Genomic DNA, 16,902 nt, shown 5'->3' on the forward strand with positions numbered 1-16,902 from the left:
GGAAGTCGAACGGACTTCCGGAACAGATTCCGTTCAACTTCCAAGGTACAACTGTATATCAACACATAATTATATTACCTTTCTTCAAAAAGCAACAACATATGCCCACCTCCCTTGTCTGACTTGTCTTTCAGACTGTAAGTTTCTTGAAGGCAGGCACCTGTCTCTTTTTTTCCGAAAGATGCTCTGCGTTGATGGAATGGTACATATAATAGGCTTTGGGGACAATCCTATGGCAAGATTGACTGGAATGAGCAGACTGGGATGCAGAGGATCTCCATCAGCATCAAGTCCTTGACCCTGGCTCAGCCAAAGATACATTGGCTTAATTTGCTAATCAGGGCTCAGCCATCTAAGTTGAAGCTGGCTGAGCCAAGGCCAGTGTAAGTCCCAAAAGGAGGGCATTCCAGGGGTGTGGCAGGCACAGGACCCGAGAGTGGTGACTTAGGCTGCATCTCAAGCCTGCCCAGCTCAGCCATGTGACTTGGCAACCCAAAGTAGAAGACCATTTTGAAGGCTCACTTGTTTTCCTTCTGCTGGGCTTGTGCCCTGCTATGGAACAGAGTTTGGGTCTGCTGCACTTTACTTTACTTTGCCTTAACTTACCCCACATGCCTTTCACTAGTTGCTTGTGCATAGGACTGCTCCCCGAACCATTATTTAATTCTCAAGGAAGAAAATATGACAATCCTAAAAAGAGGTTCACATGACACACATGCCATCATGTTTATGCTATGTTAAGTTGCACCATTGTGGTGTCATGCTGGTCACAACAAATGTGGTTTGCACATTTTCTCAATGGTAAGAAAATCAAAGAAGAGAATAAGGTTATAGACATAATATACATATAGATATTTCCTTTAATTTCTCAAGTAAAGTAAGTTTTACTCTCCCAAGTTCAGCTGACTGTGCTCCTAACATAAAAAAAATCTTGTCATATTCACCACATGAGAAAGCAAACTGTCAGTACAATAAAGGGTCATTAACCTATTCTCTATTTCATTGGAGAGATATTTAACTGAACTTTAGGAGGAGGGAACAGAGAAATTCAGAGTCATCTTGCATGTCATGCTTCTGGTTGTTTTGCTCATGTGTAAAACGCCATTTTGAAAAAACTGTTTGCCAGATAATGAAACTTTGGAAAATTATATTGAACAAGTTAGCTATATATGAAAATGAAAGATGAGTCTGTAGGTTGACATTTTCATAAAATTACCCATTCAACTATGAACAATTACTTTCTTCAGAAGGAAGTATTTGTATGGTAGGCCACTGCCTGCCTGTTGTTTCATATATCAACCCTCTGTTTTGCCAAAGGTTTGCCTCAGTTTAAGCATGAATATAAGAGAAACGCACCCTTTTTAAACTAGGGGCTAGGCTTCTGAGCACTATTTCTACTTTTTCTTGAATAAAAACTAGCTAGAATAAAGGAGACAAATATCAAAGAAGTCCATGTTTCCAAATCCCTGATATCTGAAAAGTTTGTGATGGGACCATCCATAAAATATTTCCAAAATATGATTGTTGTCAGCCCAGTCAATAACAATGTACACTATTCAGTGCCTTCATGTTTAGAACTTGTCAGTTGAACATATCAAAAATAAGAAAGCACATCATCAGATACAGGGCCGTGTTATGATAATAGTATTTAATCTGCATTTGCTAAGAGCCCAATCACTGCAAGATTTATAACAGCTTAGGGTACAGGAAGCCATGCACAGCTGCTCTCTATTTTTTATTGTGTTTTGGAATGCTGTGAATATTTGCAATTTCGGGGTGAACAACAAAACTGCACATCCACTTTCCCCAAATGGCAGCAGGTATTACAAATATTACCAGATCTGTAAAAAAAGAAAGAAAAAAATAAAAGAGGCAGCTTCATCGTGCAAGCTGTTGTGCATTTGTGTCAACTGCACCTGCAGTGCTAACAATGATAAAGATCTGTATTAAATTACGGTGCTGTGTTTTTGAATGGGCAACATGACAAGCATATGTGATGCACATTAATGATTGAAATCTACTTTGTGAAAACGGCATAGCCACTTTTGTGGACAAGTGTCACAATCGCGTGATGCTAAGAGACATGAAAGCAGAAAAGGCTGTGGAAATAAAAGGAACAGGTTTTGCACACCCTTATTAATTTTCATCTCCTTATTAAAAGTGGGTAATTTACATTGTGGACAAATGAATGCGTTGAGAGGAGGGGGAGGAGCTGGTTCCAAAACTTCACACTCCTCAGTTATTCCTCAAGGACTCATTGATCGCCGAACCTCAGCACATATCAGATATTTCAAGTGGAACAAATTCATTAACTTGTAAACACTACTTAACTAGCTGCAAGTCCATGACAGAAGCCTACATCATTGTTAAAATCAGCGTCTAGGGGCAAGGATTGTGTTTTGTGTGTTAATACTTGCCATCTGCTCATGTTGCATTTTCACCACAGGAAAAAAAATATGGAATGGCAAGAGAGTGCTTCTAGCTTATGCGGAGCTACTGTTTGTATAGATGTACAAAGTTGAATGAAGCAAAGCAGACAAACCCACACCACAGGGAAAAAAAGAGAACCTGAGCAAAGTTGAGTGGCTTTTCAAGGTATTGCTTGCGCCTTACAACCACCACACTGGGGAATCCTTTGGAGGGAGGGAGAGAAAGGGGAGGAAAGTGCCTGTGCATATTTGATACTCCAGACAGCAAGAAATTTGCCTCAGGGAAAAGCTCTGTGGAGAGAGTTGGGGGAGGTGCGGTGCGCTGAGAGTGGAGCGAAAATGCCTTGTGTTGGGAGGCAGGCGAGAGATCAGCCAAACGTTATGACTCCTATAGGCCACAGTGAAGAACAGCACCTTTGCTGCAACCACCATTACATCACAGCCAGAGAGCTGCTAGCAGCCTACAGAAAATGGCCATAATCCTACCCAGCCAAAAGCAGATGCAGCAGCACACACCCCACCTCTCGCCATGCCGCTGGAGACTTACATAAGTGCTTCTGCTCACCAGAAATCATTATTTCCTTGAAAGCAGTTGCCCTTTGAAAACGTCCATCGAAGGCCTAGGTTTTATTCATTTTTAAGCAGAAGACTGGCCTGTTGCTATTGAAAGCCTGAGCCTTGGTTTAGCCAGACCTTATTGAGCTACACTCTTCCTGCTGCTCCCCTTGCAGAACGCTGGTTTTAAGACTGCGCAAGGTATTCCATGCGGCATGAGTCGGCTGATCTTATGATATAAAATCCTTCAACAGGGAAACATGAAACGGACCTTTGGAGAAGAACACAAAACTAACATGCAGCTTTATCAACAAATTGGTTTCCTTGGGGCTTTTTTGCTACCAAACAGGTCCATAAGAATGTGCTGCTGTTTTCAGAGTTTGGGTAATAGCAGTTTTTGATTATGAATTAAGGAACATGCTGCCATTTTGTAGGTGTTCAAAAGGACTGCAGAAATATTTACATTCTGCGGTGTTAAAACCAAAGCAAGTACATCTCTGTTAGGTGTGTTCAGTTTGAGAATGTTCTCATGTCTCATCTAGTTTTTTTAATTCATCACTTACATCTCTTCTGTACACTGCAATCTTATTTCTCCATTCAGCAAAGTATCCTTGTTTATCATTATGAAAGGCAAGGGTGCTAGACAGAAGTCTTGAAAGAAAAAAAACGAGATTGAAAATAACCCTTCTTCCCAGGAAGATGATAAGTTTCGTAACTCTGCTCATAAATTTCTCAAGGTATTGACTATTAAAATACTTTAAACAACTGATAGAATAAAGGTTTTTTTTAAAAAAAAATTGAAACTTTCTGAATGGAAAACTCGGCCATGTAAACATGATTTTATTCAATACATAGCCATTTGTTCACCATTAGCCAGACTAAAGTATAACATTTTCATAGAAAACCATGGGACACAGATATACAAACTTTGCCCTCACCAAAAGTAGTGTTATGATTCACAATATGTACAAATTTAATTAAAACCTCCAGCAAGATTAAATTCACAATTCTTCACCAGCAACAGGCAACAAATATTGTTATGTGAGATTTTAAAGAAATAGCCTCCCAAAGTGAGTTTCTCGTATCAATATGTTCCTCAAAGATAAAAGCCACGCCACCTTTTTTCTGATTTAAAATGGAAGCCATTGCCTTAAATCTTAAGATAAGCTAATTTAAGGAAGCCCAAAGAAAGTAAGTCTCCTGTCTCCTCTTCCCCTCTGCAACTACTCACGACCCCCAAAATACCTATCCATAGGGTTAGGGGTTGGTGAGATGGAGCATGGGAACCTTTCCTGTCAACTTCCTGTCAAGTTATCCTGGGATCCAAACTAATAAGTAATTCTCACCTCAAAGGAGCCCCCCATCCTTTAAGGAAAGATAATAGCTCAGTGCTAAAGCACAGAAGATTCAAGGGCTGGGAAAGAACTCTCTCTAAAATTGTGGTGATGTGCTGTCAGCCGGTATAGATGATACAGTGGTACCTTGGAAGTCGAACAGAATCCATTCCGGAAGTCCGCTCGACTTCCAAAATGATCGAAAACCAAGGCGTGGCTTCCGATTGGCTGCAGGAAGCTCCTGCACTCACTTCCTGTTTTGTGGCATTCAGGAGCCAAAACGTTCAACTCGCAAGGCGTTCGGGATCCAAGGTACGACTGTACTGAGCTTTGGTCTCTCAATGTAAGGCAATTTTCACACTTGTATTTCATACACAGCCTCCTCTGAAAGCGGTAATCCTGCTGCATTTCTGTATTGGGTGTGATTGCATACTCTAATTACAATGCTGCAATAGGGGAAAAAATTACCTCCCCACGCCCCCGGTGAGGATGTGTTAGAAATGTTCTAAGGCCAAAACATAGGTGCAATATGCACTTACTCCAAGGCTGATATTTTGGGCTCACCAGAGCCTTTGTTTAATTTAGTCTCATGGTGCACTACGTAGCAGTTCTCTAATGGCAGCAAACCGTTTTGGAATGACAGCTATAAATTGCTAATCAGAACTTTTTTCCATCCCAAGTCTCATCAACAACAGCATGACTTTCAGAATAGGGTTGCTATTCTCGGCTTGAGAGGGAGAGGGAGGGGAAAGAAGATTAGAGTAAAATAGTGATAGTAAGCAAAATGAATGAAGGGAAAGAAATCAGCCAAAGTGTAACTGTCCAAGAATGATATTTCTGTGCTCTTACTACCACATTAAGCTTTTTAGAAGCAGAACAGGGCAATCTGAATCAGCATGCCCTCTTTCATATTTACCTTCCTGCTTCTTTGTCAAAATCCTGAAAATCCGAAGGGGGAAGCAGAGAAGAGGAAACCGATTTAGTAGTTTTTCCATTACTTCAGTCACCCTTAGTAGTAACAGATTCCAGATGTTTATAATCCTAAACAGGGACAGCTGATACATCGGAGAAGTGGGGGCGCAGCAAGCCCCACCCAGACTGCCAACAAGCCGCACAACACAAAATACATAATAAAACAAAAACAAAGAAATAACCCCCCTCCCACAAACACATTTAAAAGGCCAAAGAATATTAATCAACCAAGGGCCTGGTTAAAGAGAAATATTTTTGTCCGACGTCTAAAGATGCATAGTGAAGGCACCAGGCAAGCCTCTCTGAAGAAAGCATTTCACAAATGGAGGGGGCACTGCAGAAAAGGCCCGTTCTTGTGTTGCCACCCTCTGGACCTCTGATGGAGGAGGCACACAAAGAAGGGCTCAGATGATGATCACAGGGTCTGGATTGGTTCACATGGGAAGAGGCGTTCGTGGGGGTATTGCGGTTATGAGCTTGTAAATTAACTTGTAAAGGAAGAACACTACAATTAATTTAGTTAGAGTCCCTGTGCTAAAGAACTGTTGTTATCCAGTGCTTTACATCCCTAGATCTTAAATATATCGGTCTTAAACCCAGCTCTAATTTGATACGATGTGTGTGAAACTAGTAGTAGCAGCAGCAGCAGCAGAGAGAGGCACATCCATCAAGTTCAATGAGGCCCAAATGACTATTTCAAGGCAGACACACATTAGATGTGTGCAAATGGAAGCAACCACCAAGAAAATAAAGGAAACTTACATTTAGTCACCCTGATCCAATAAGGTTCAAATAGGCTGCAGTCTATGTGTGATATCCAAAGTCTTGAGTAGTCCCATTAATAGCACTGGACTTGAATTCAACAGGCCTGTTCCCTAACAATCAAAATTCAAAAGGATCCTTGCATTTGGTGCTGAGAGCCACACTGCAAGTGTTTCATGAGAGCAGCACAGAATTGGCAAAGTTGAGCTTTCATGCAGTTAGCACAAAATTTTCAGGAATGTTACAGCTACCCAACTGCAATCAAGGGCAAATGTGGAGCAGGAGGTAAAATTTGAAAATAGGATGTGTCCCAGATACACTTTAACTTTTGCAAAGTTCCTACTCCACTTTACTTTCTCCCAATTATTTAAGTATTTCTTGCAGTGTCCCAAAAGCTACTTGAAACTGAGTTGAGGGGATGGAAATGCAGTCCTGCAGTTCCCTTGTGCTTCTTTCTGCTGTATCATCTTTGCCCTTTGCTGCCCTTGATATTTTAGAGTTCGGAAGGAGATGGGGGGGGGTTTCCCCCACATCTTTAAAAACAGACCCTCAACAAAGCCTTCTCTCATTCTATCACTCTTCCCATTCTTCTTCTGAATGGCATCACTTGAAAATTATACATCTATTTACAGGATTTAGTAACACATTAGGCTGGGTTTGTCTTTGCCCAAGTGTAAATGTTAGGTTCCAAGTTAAATTTCATGTAAATCGCCATGCCCTCCCAGGGCATTACCTAACATTACAGGCAATCTTTACTAAAGAATATACTGATGGAATTCACATGCTGGAAAACAACCATCAATATTTAAATTACGTCAAAGGCTTTCCAGTCACTGGTGTCTCGAATTTTCTCTCTAATCTCTCTCAAAAACAAACAAGAACAAATATTTGAAAACATCATGAGCATCCGTAGATAGAACGGCAAATTTACTATATGAGTTTGCCGTTATCAATCTGTCTTGTGAACCAGAATTTGAGATGTGGGATGTCCGTCCCCCCCCCCATAGTTATACACGCTTTCAGAACTTGTTCTAAACTTTGAAAAATGAAGTGCCTAACATTTCAAAAAAGCAACAGAGTTCTATTTCCAGCAAGGCGGCGGCAACTGCATTGGAGAAGTGTTGCTAAAATACCTTTCTAAAAAGTGGTAGGTGTCCAAAAAAACATGACTAATCTGACCTAACCTAAAGTGGTAACACCACTCAGCCGCAGCACTGAGGAAATGGCATAGGAGGGGTCTAACCAGAGGCATGCATGGAGTTGGGGGAGGGCGAGACAGGAAGGCAGCAATCAACTCCCCAGACCAGACTGTGAGAGGCAGGGCTAAAGTGAAATCCTAGCTAGAAGCAGAGCTGTACAAAGCCATGCAGATGTGCTCCAATACACTCTGGGAGGGAATTTTAGTATTTACTATACTGCACCACAAACTCAAAGCTGTGCCACTGCCCTTTCCAAATGAATCACTTAAATGATTTTCAGGAGATGTATCACTTTAAGATGTGTCTGGGGTGGAGGTTTCTGGAGTTCCTCTTCGTACATATTAGCTTTCATTATGGGTGCGAGTTTCCAGCCAAAATTGGAAAATACAAAGTAATGGACACCTAAGGGGTGTCATTATGGCTCAAAACTATGGCTCATTTAGCCACAAATTACGATTCCAGCAACCTACCAGACCAGCCTATAAACTCCTAGCAGTAATTCTTTATTGTTATTAACACAACTCTTTGAGCACTCATGATTCACAGGTCTCTCGTATGCTTCACTCTCGCATTTTTGCTAGTTCTGCTGGGTGGGTCATGAAACTTGATCTATGATGCCACTGGCACGATCGTTAGCAGGCTCACTTTTTATTAAGTCTAACCATTTCCTGTTACAGTATTCACAGGTAAAACGTCTTGTACCAATGAGTTCCACAGATTAACTGTCTATTGCATTAAAAAGTAAATTCATTTTAAATAAAGGCTTAAGCAGTTACGTTTTAAGAAGTGGTTACACCCCACCCCCACCCCACATAACACTATCCTACCATTGAGTGATTCTTAGTTAACTTTTCTTTAAAGAAAAAAAAAACCGTATTAAATTCACAAACTTCTCCCCTCTTTTGCCACAAGTCTATTCAGAAGATTTGTAAAGATTAGGAACCCCCTTGCTAGATCAGACCATATCTAACTAGAGCAGGCTTCTTCAAACTTGGCCCTCCAGGTGTTTTGAGACTACAATCCCATCATCCCTGACCACTGGTCCTGCTAGCTAGGGATCATCTGGAGGGCCGAGTTTGAGGAAGTCTGAACTAGAGTTTAGCATCTTGTCTCCCACAGAGACTTGCCAGAGGCCTTAGGACCACAAGTAGGATAACAGCCTCTGCTACTGCTGTACCCTAGCACAGTACAGTGGTACCTCAGGTTACATACGCTTCAGGTTACATACGCTTCAGGTTACAGACTCTGCTAACCCAGAAATAGTGTTTCAGGTTAAGGAGTTTGCTTCAGGATGAGAACAGAAATCGTGCTCCAGCAGCATGGCGGCAGCAGGAGGCCCCATTAGCTAAAGTGGTGCTTCAGGTTAAGAACAGTTTCAGGTTAAGTACGGACCTCTGGAATGAATTAAATACTTAACCTGAGGTACCACTGTAACTCATAAGTATACTGCCTCTGAACCTGTAGGTAGCATATAAGCATTATGATGTGTCTTATCCCCTTTCAAAGCCATCAAAGCTAGTGGTCACCACTGTAACTTGCACAGTGAATCCCATGGTTTACTTATGTGCCATTTTAAAAACTACATTTTTTTTTCTTGTTTCACTGGATGGCCCCAAATTCTAGAAGAAATGATGGGAAGAAAAAGCCCACCTTTCCCTATACATGATTTGAAATCCCCGCCTATAAAACAAACCAAAATAGCAGTGGTGGGACTGACTTGAGATGCGTATATAATTTGGAACTGAGAAAGAAAAACAGAATTAGAGATCTAGCCTCAGAGCATAAAATGTTGACTAGCAGACAAACGGGGTGAGGGAGGGGTGGGGAAGCTAAGTAGCAGGGAATATCTTTAATGATAATGTAAACATTGTTGGCTCTGCACTGATTTATTTCATCGAGGGCAATCAGTCCCAGAACACGACAATCCTTGCTAAGGTTGTTCTAGTTAAAGTACAGTAGTAGAACATTAGCTTCTCCTGTATCAGCAACAAATCCATTCATGTGACAGGAACATGCAACCAAATGCCAGACTTTTAACTACAGCTCTGCCCCCTATGTGCATTCCACTCGCACACAACCACGTTTTTGTGGGACACTGTGAAATAAATAAATAAATTGCCCTTCCCTTACTCGGGACTGCTGGAGCGAGGGAAGGTGGCCTTCGACCGATCAGTGGCGCTCCCTGCCTCTGCACCGATCCTGGCCAGCTGCTGCACGCACTGCCTGCCCTCAGGCAGGCTGTGCAGCAGCCCTGAGCAATTTCCAGGATGAGTCTCTCTCTCCCCCCCGCTTCCCGCATGGCTTCCCTTTTAAGTGGGGTGCTCCCCAATTTAAGTGATTTCACTTATGTGTGCAGAGGCTCAGACCGTAACCCCTGCATAAGGGGAACGTCTGTAATTAGCAATGGCAACTGCTTGCAGAGACAACCAGGCCCAGATCAAGAATGTAATGCCCTTCCTTTGTAAATTTGCCTGTGCATGGCTGGAACATATGCAGACACTTAAGTCAATAGTGCTGCAGAAAACACTGTCATGCTGCAGTCCCAGCAGAAGGAGCAGCTACAAAGGGACACAGGAAAAAGCAGGAGACTCCCAAATACTTTCCTCTGGAACGAGTTATGCTTCCCTGTCGTAGCTCATAGATATCGATGCAGCACAGGACAAGCCTGACAGTGCAATTCATAAGGCACTCTCCCAGGTAGAAACATGAATGCAGGGTTGTGCTCTACCAAATCTGCTGGGAGGCACAATAAATGCTAAGATAAAGTTACAATATTCACATAAAATATGATGTTTTATTATACTGACCTGATATCAAATTCATATGGACTACTGTCAATAGCTGCAATGCTCTCGACACCATTTATTTTAAAAAATATTAACTTTGAACCATTTACTTAGGAAACAAATGTACATTCCTGTAATAATAATAATAATAATAATAATAATAATAATAATAATAATATTTATACGCCGCCCATTTGGCTGGGTTTTCCCAGCCACTCTGGGCGGCTTCCAGCAGAATATTAAAATACAATGATTCATCCCGTCTTAAAAGCTTCCCCAAATAGGGCTGCCATCAGATGTCTTCTAAAAGTCCAATAGTTGTTTATTTCTTTGACATCTGCTGGGAGGGCGTTCCACAGGGCAGACGCCACTACTGAGAAGGCCCTCCACCTGGTTCCCTGTAACTTTGCTTCTCGCAGTGAGGGAACTGCCAGAAGGCCCTCGGCGCTGGATCTCACATGTGCAGGCAGAACGATGAGGTTGGAAATGCTCCTTCAGGTATACTGGGCCGAGGCCGTTTAGGGCTTTAAAGGTCAGCACCAACACTTGGAATTGTACCCGGAAACGTACTGGGAGCCAATGTAGGTCTTTTAGGACTGGTGTTATGTGGTCTCGGCGGCCACTCCCAGTCACCAGTCTAGCTGCCGCATTCTGGATTAGTTGTAGTTTCCGAGTCACCTTCAAAGGTGGCCCCACATAGAGCGCATTGCAGTAGTCCAAGCGGGAGATAACCAGCGCATGCACCACTCTGGCAAGACAGTCCACGGGCAGGTAGGGTCTCAGCCTGCGTACCAGATGGAGCTGGGAGACAGCTGCCCTGGACACAGAATTGACCTGCGCCTCCATGGACATCTGTGAGTCCAAAATAAAGAAAGCACATGCATTGTTTGATACCATATTGCAGAGATTCAGCACCAAAGAAACTGGACTGTCTTGATGTACAGTGCATCCCCACATAACAGTCTCCATCCACAGAAAAATTATGAGGATTGGAACATTAGGTCACAAAGCCCACCTCAGTTCTTTCCTTTCCTTTCAGGGATCTGAAGATCTAAATTACCCTATACTGGGGAAGAAGGACAAGCCAATGTTGTACCGATATAGCACAAAACTGACATGGAGAAGTTCTGAAATTTGACTTATTTGAGTTATTCCAAAGAAAAATGTGATCCAATCCAAGACTGAGTCGAGTTTCTTCTGCTTTCCACAATAGGTCAAATAGGCCAATGGAAAAGAAAAGTAGCAATATACTTGGGGGTTTATAGCATAGTGGCAGCTAGGAGTGGGTGGATCTATCATTTTCGGTTTCTCAATTTTTCAATCTTAAATTCAATTCTCTATATTTCCGCATCACCCTGCATTTTTAATAACAGTCCTCATAAAAATTCATCAACATTTTAGTGCAAATTTCTCCTGGTATATACATTTGCTTGCAATTTTGCCTAATATATGCATTTTTGCAAAGCAATTTCCCCTAAAATAATGCATTTTTGTGTTATTTTCAGTAATATGGAAATTTGTAGATGCATTTTTGTACTCATTACTTGGCAAGAGGAGGTTCGGAGAAGCTGCAAAATTAGAAGTGCAAATTTCAAAGAATGGCTGTGTTTTGGTAAATGCAAATTAGGTTAGTTAATCTTAAATGCAAACTGAATCCAGTTTCTCCCCCATCCCTAGAGGCAGCTCAACTGTATTGCACCAAAATAGGATCTTTGAAATCTGGTCGTAACATTCCTTTCTAGTGATTTCATTATGGTTCAGTCTTTGGCAGCCGAAAACATGCATTTTTATCATCTGGCGATGGGCAGCCAGTGGTCTCATAGGATCTTGGTTTCAGAACTGTCTAGAAGCTGTAGTTTTAATCAATTCTCTCTAGTTCTCCTGAGTAAAAATGATGTCCTGTCAGCCAATGTGACCTCAAAAGCAACAGAACTATCTGTGCTGTTGTTTTCTTTAAAGAGTTTAGTTATGCAGGATAATGCCTTTGCCAAAAAGACAAAGCAAAGTCCATGCATTGCACATCAGTTGGCTAAACAGCATATCAGATGGCTGAATCTGTATTGAAGTTTTTAAGCATTTAAAAAATGTGAATGCTGGAGGAAGACATGCACACTTCTGCACCACCCCCTTCAGCCAATACAAGTGGATTCTCTCTCCAATGTTTAGTGAAGCCAGGGCAACTTCCGGTCCAGAGTTCCTGAAGAATGCTAAAAGGGGTGGGGGGAGCAGAGACAACAGTATACAATGCTGATGTGCTGCTCTTCATAAATAGAAAAAGAATGCTAGAAAAGTATTGCAGTTGTGCATATTGCCTCAAGGCTCTTTAAGGCCAGAATACAGCACACATAGATAGTTTAGCTGCAACTAGCTCCTATTCCACAACACATAGAAGCAAACAACACAAAGGCAAAAAGCCTCACTCCAGAAAACTGCAAAAAAGCTTCAAGAAGAAATGAAACTTGATGTAAAGCACCAAACACACATCTGTTCTAACACATATGGAACAAAAGTCTACATTCTATTTTCTGATCTAGATGATCCCAAAGCTGCAGACCTGCACCAATGGGTAACAACCACTCCATCAATTTCTGCCTTATTTAAGCTCTACTCTCACCCGCAGGGCACAATAATTTCCACAAGCATCCTCTCTGACTCGTCTAGATTTTATTTCAGTCTGTTCTACTTAATCCTTCTGACCAGCTTTAAAACACACTGGTGAAGGACGGAAAAGGCTCCAGATATGTAATAGAGACCAATCAGCATATTGATGACAGCCAACGGCAAATCTCAGGAATCTCTCTCCCAGGAGTTTAACTTACACATTTAAAAGCACTGGTGAAAGAACTAAACCTTGTGGAACACCATGCACCACTGGGTTGAATCTGTGTCTCCAAATATCCAGTTTAATTGGACAATAAAACTACCAGAGACCAGCCCCCAACACCCAGACCAGAAAGGACAACTTGCCCTTTAGAATAGCATGGTCCTCTGTAGAAAAGCTGCTGAGAGATCCAGTAAGATCAGCAGGGAAGTATTCCTCCTGTCGGGATCCATGAGCAGATAATTCACCAGGGCAATCTATGTATTCTCTGCCCCAAAATGAGGTCTGATACCAGACTAAATACAGATAGGTAGCCGTGTTGGTCTGCCATGGTCAAAACAAAATAAAAAAATTCCTTCCAGTAGCACCTTTAAAGACCAACTGAGTTAGTTCTAGGTATGAGCTTTCGTGAGCTTTTCGTGGTATCTGAAGAAGTGTGCATGCACACGAAAGCTCATACCTAGAACTAACTCAGTTGGTCTTTAAGGTGCTACTGGAAGGAATTTTTTTATTTTGTTTTGACCAGACTAAATAGTGCATCTTTCCTCAATTATTTTCAAACACATCTGAAGTTGCTCTACTACCAACTGCTCAAACAACTTCTTTAAAGACTGGACACAGGCCTATAACTGGCTAGATCGTATTTCTTAAGGAACTGGGTTTGCTTTTTTAAAGGAAGTCCAAGTCACTACTACTTTTACAAGAGAGATAGTCTTACCCTTCTTCAAAGGGGCATCTAGAATACATGATGATAATTTGCCAGTCCTGGCTGCCCAACTATTCAGTAAGTTGGAGTACGAACCTTGGGCCCTCAAGATGTTGCTGGATTCCAACACCTATCAGCCTCAAGTCGGCAAGGTCAGTGGTCAGGGTGATGGATGCTATAGTTCAACAACATCGGGAGAGCCACAGATTCACTCTTCCTGCTGAGCAAGTAACTGTTGTCTTCCATTTTCTGATTATTTCCTTTCAGTGAACACCAGAGCCTATGAAACACCAAATGAGTGAAAAATCTGAATATTTACAGAAGAGGAGGCTACCTCTCTGTAGTTCCCAGCTACACACCTCCAGTTGCCACCTCTCCAGAGTAGTTTAACTGAGAAGAGGAAGAGAAGGAAACTTAGGTCTCCCATTTGCTATCCTAGGAAACTGCAACTTACTGCTGGATTCCTCCTTGTCCTACACAACTGCAATGGGGCAGAAGTGGGGGGGGGGATCATGGGAACTGAGATATGGGTCTGTAAGGTAGCTAGCAGCAGGGCCAAACAGATATGAGGTATTCCAACCCTAAAATGTTACCTGATGTAGCATGCCAGTTACAGCTTTCAGTGAGAGTCAGCCATGATCAAGATGACTCAGAAATATCTATTATGTATTCGACAGCAGAAGTTGTTAAAAGCTCCTCTGTAGATTGCACACAAGGACCCCTAACCCTTACTTCTCTTTCCTGGAGGTTTCCAGCATTGCTCAATATTGCTTCTGTTAGCCTCCTGTTTTTCATGCACACCAGAGGCAGCTTCTCTGACAGTTTTCCAGTGACCCGATAAGAGACATCAACAAGCTTCTGTTGGCAAGTAGCCAGATCTTTGAGAGTGTCATATGTGCAGTGACAGCAGTAGTGAGACAGCAAAAGGGGCATGGGCTCAGGTGATGCATACCTGCATTTATCAGCTACAGGGCTACCACTTTTTAATCTAGAAAATGGGCAGTCTAATTACATCAACTAAGGCAAAACTAGGAGTACATGCAACCATATATAAGCAAGTGGTGGTTTTTTTTACATACCCTTATTAGCCAAAGCACAACTTCAAACTAAGTTTGGGTTTGTTTGTTTTTGGCATACAATGTTTGTGTAATTCAAAAACCTTCATGTGCTGCCTTAAGAAGCCCTTCCTCCCAAAACACAAAGATATTTTTCGAACTGATGACACCAGGGATTTTATTCAGACAGACAGTTCTTCCTTCGCTGAAATATGGATAACAAGCATCTACTTATTATGGGCAGAGCTCCAAAATATGAACAACTTAACATGGCCATAGTGCTACCAAATATCTGCAGTATACTGTAGTGTCCAACCATATAGAACAGGTTGGGAACCTGAAGGCCAGGGGCCAAATGAGGCCATCCAGGTCCTTCTATCTGGTTCTTGGGGCTTGTAGGGGGGCCCTCCACTCATGAGGGAATGCAACCCTCGGGCTAGAAAAAGGACAGCTCTGATTCTGATCCACTCTTAGCCATAAGCCTTCGGACCAGTCACTATTTTTCTGTCTTGCCTACCTCCCAGGGATGTTGTGTGGGTAAAATGGGCAGTGAGATAACATTCCATTTAACCTGGGAGAATTAAGAGGGTGGGCTTTAAGGAGCTGAGACTGCAAATTACTGTATGTGTGAATACCAAAACTCAGCAGAATACAAACAAAAATTATCATTGAGTGCTTTGTCTACTTTATTAACATTGATATTCAGCTGTTGAATAAGCTTCCAAAATAGTGTAAAAGCCGTATTAGAATTTTGATTACATACCTGCATGGTTGATCTCTCACTGAAAAGATTAGCTAGTGAAATAATGAAGAGAAAAGGGCGGAAACATTGCACAAATAGAAAGGAACAATGTCCTACATATATGGGGGCGTGATCTTCCTCTAAATGTCAAATGCATTTAGCAATATTTCAAAAGCAATTCAAAAGCAATAATTTCCAACATGGGTGGAGCCAATTGCAAAATACTATTGCATCTAGTGCTCTGGTGGACTGGGATAAATATTTTTCTTCTGTGAGCAATCAGAAATATTAAACTGTTATGCTGTCTTACACTGTTTTGCATGTACATGTGTGGATGCTCCAAAGTCAATTGTAAATCTAGTTCCTTCAATGTTCCAATGGCTTCAACAAAACATTTTACTCATTCAGTTCCAATTCAATGCAATAGCTAGGTAAGTTTTAAAACTAACTTTCAAAGTCAACTGAACTAGGATTTCTGACCTAGCTGTTACAGCCCAGATGACCTTGTCTGTCTCTAACGTGGTTTAGCTAGTATGATCTTGTGAACAAGAAACCTAATCTATCTCAAAGGACAGAAAAAGCAGAAAATATTGCACACTGCTTTGAATTCTTTAGCGGAAGGATAAAATGAAAATGCAACGTTTAAATGTTGGACTTGCTTCTAATCCCACAAGTGACAGTAAACCTAAGGCTAGGGTTTCACACAGACACCATACATGAACGTGGTGAGATTCATGAGTGGTAACTTTGCACAAGTTCACACATGAAAGTTCATCATTCACTGATCAGGTGTTATCATCCAATCTGATGCTCCTGCCACCACACCTACATCAAGCTGATCTCCACTACTATCCCTCTCAGCAAGCAGCAGCAATGCTCAGCATTGGGAAGTCAGGCATGTCCCACCAACAACACTGTTGAAAACTAAACAATAGTTTTCAACTGAGACAATTAAAACATTCTGTTGACTGCCTTCAAATACTCAGTAACTATGTGATGAAAAATCTGGAGTTACTAAATAATATTCTGCTAACCAGTTCAAAGGTTCTTTTCATACAATGAAATAAACCATGATATTTTCTCCTACTGTTGTGTGAATGTTGCTAACATGGAGGGAAATGCAGAAGGATTTTTAACTTGAAAGTACATTTTAGCTAATATAGATTTTCCATTTGCATGGCAGCCCTATGTAAGCAAAACTCTTAGCCTAGTATGCAAAAATGGCATTCTTTCTGCATTTCCAGAGTTGGGTGCTGTACCGAAAATATGTTATGCAGCTGTATGAATGTGCCCTGAACAACATAACTTCAACTAGAAGCCCATTGTAAGTATCACTGCAGTAGCAATGTTTTTCATTAACTGACCTCTGTGTTGGCACTTCAGAAAATTATACAACAAAACAACACCATCACAAACTGGCTTATAAGTACTGTATAAACCAAATTTACTAGAATAATAGCTAGAATAGACTTATAACCAGTCAAACACTAGCTGTGCCTATGAATACCTTCTTTATCCTGAGCAAACCGTTTTGTATGACT

At 41.5% G+C, this 16,902-nt stretch overlaps 1 protein-coding gene across 1 annotated transcript in view; it reads right to left on the reverse strand.

The window, feature by feature from the left end:
* Nucleotides 1–16,902, reverse strand: part of BCAS4 (breast carcinoma amplified sequence 4) — a 50,094-nt gene that overhangs the window by 12,732 nt on the left and 20,460 nt on the right. Inside the window, exon 5 of the mRNA XM_081868136.1 lies at nt 15,383–15,414. Coding sequence (XP_081724262.1) covers nt 15,383–15,414 — 32 coding nt within the window. The remainder of the gene's footprint in view (nt 1–15,382; nt 15,415–16,902) is intronic.

This window comes from Podarcis erhardii (genome assembly GCF_964252035.2).
Source record: "Podarcis erhardii genome assembly, chromosome: 6".
Taxonomy (NCBI): domain Eukaryota; kingdom Metazoa; phylum Chordata; class Lepidosauria; order Squamata; family Lacertidae; genus Podarcis; species Podarcis erhardii.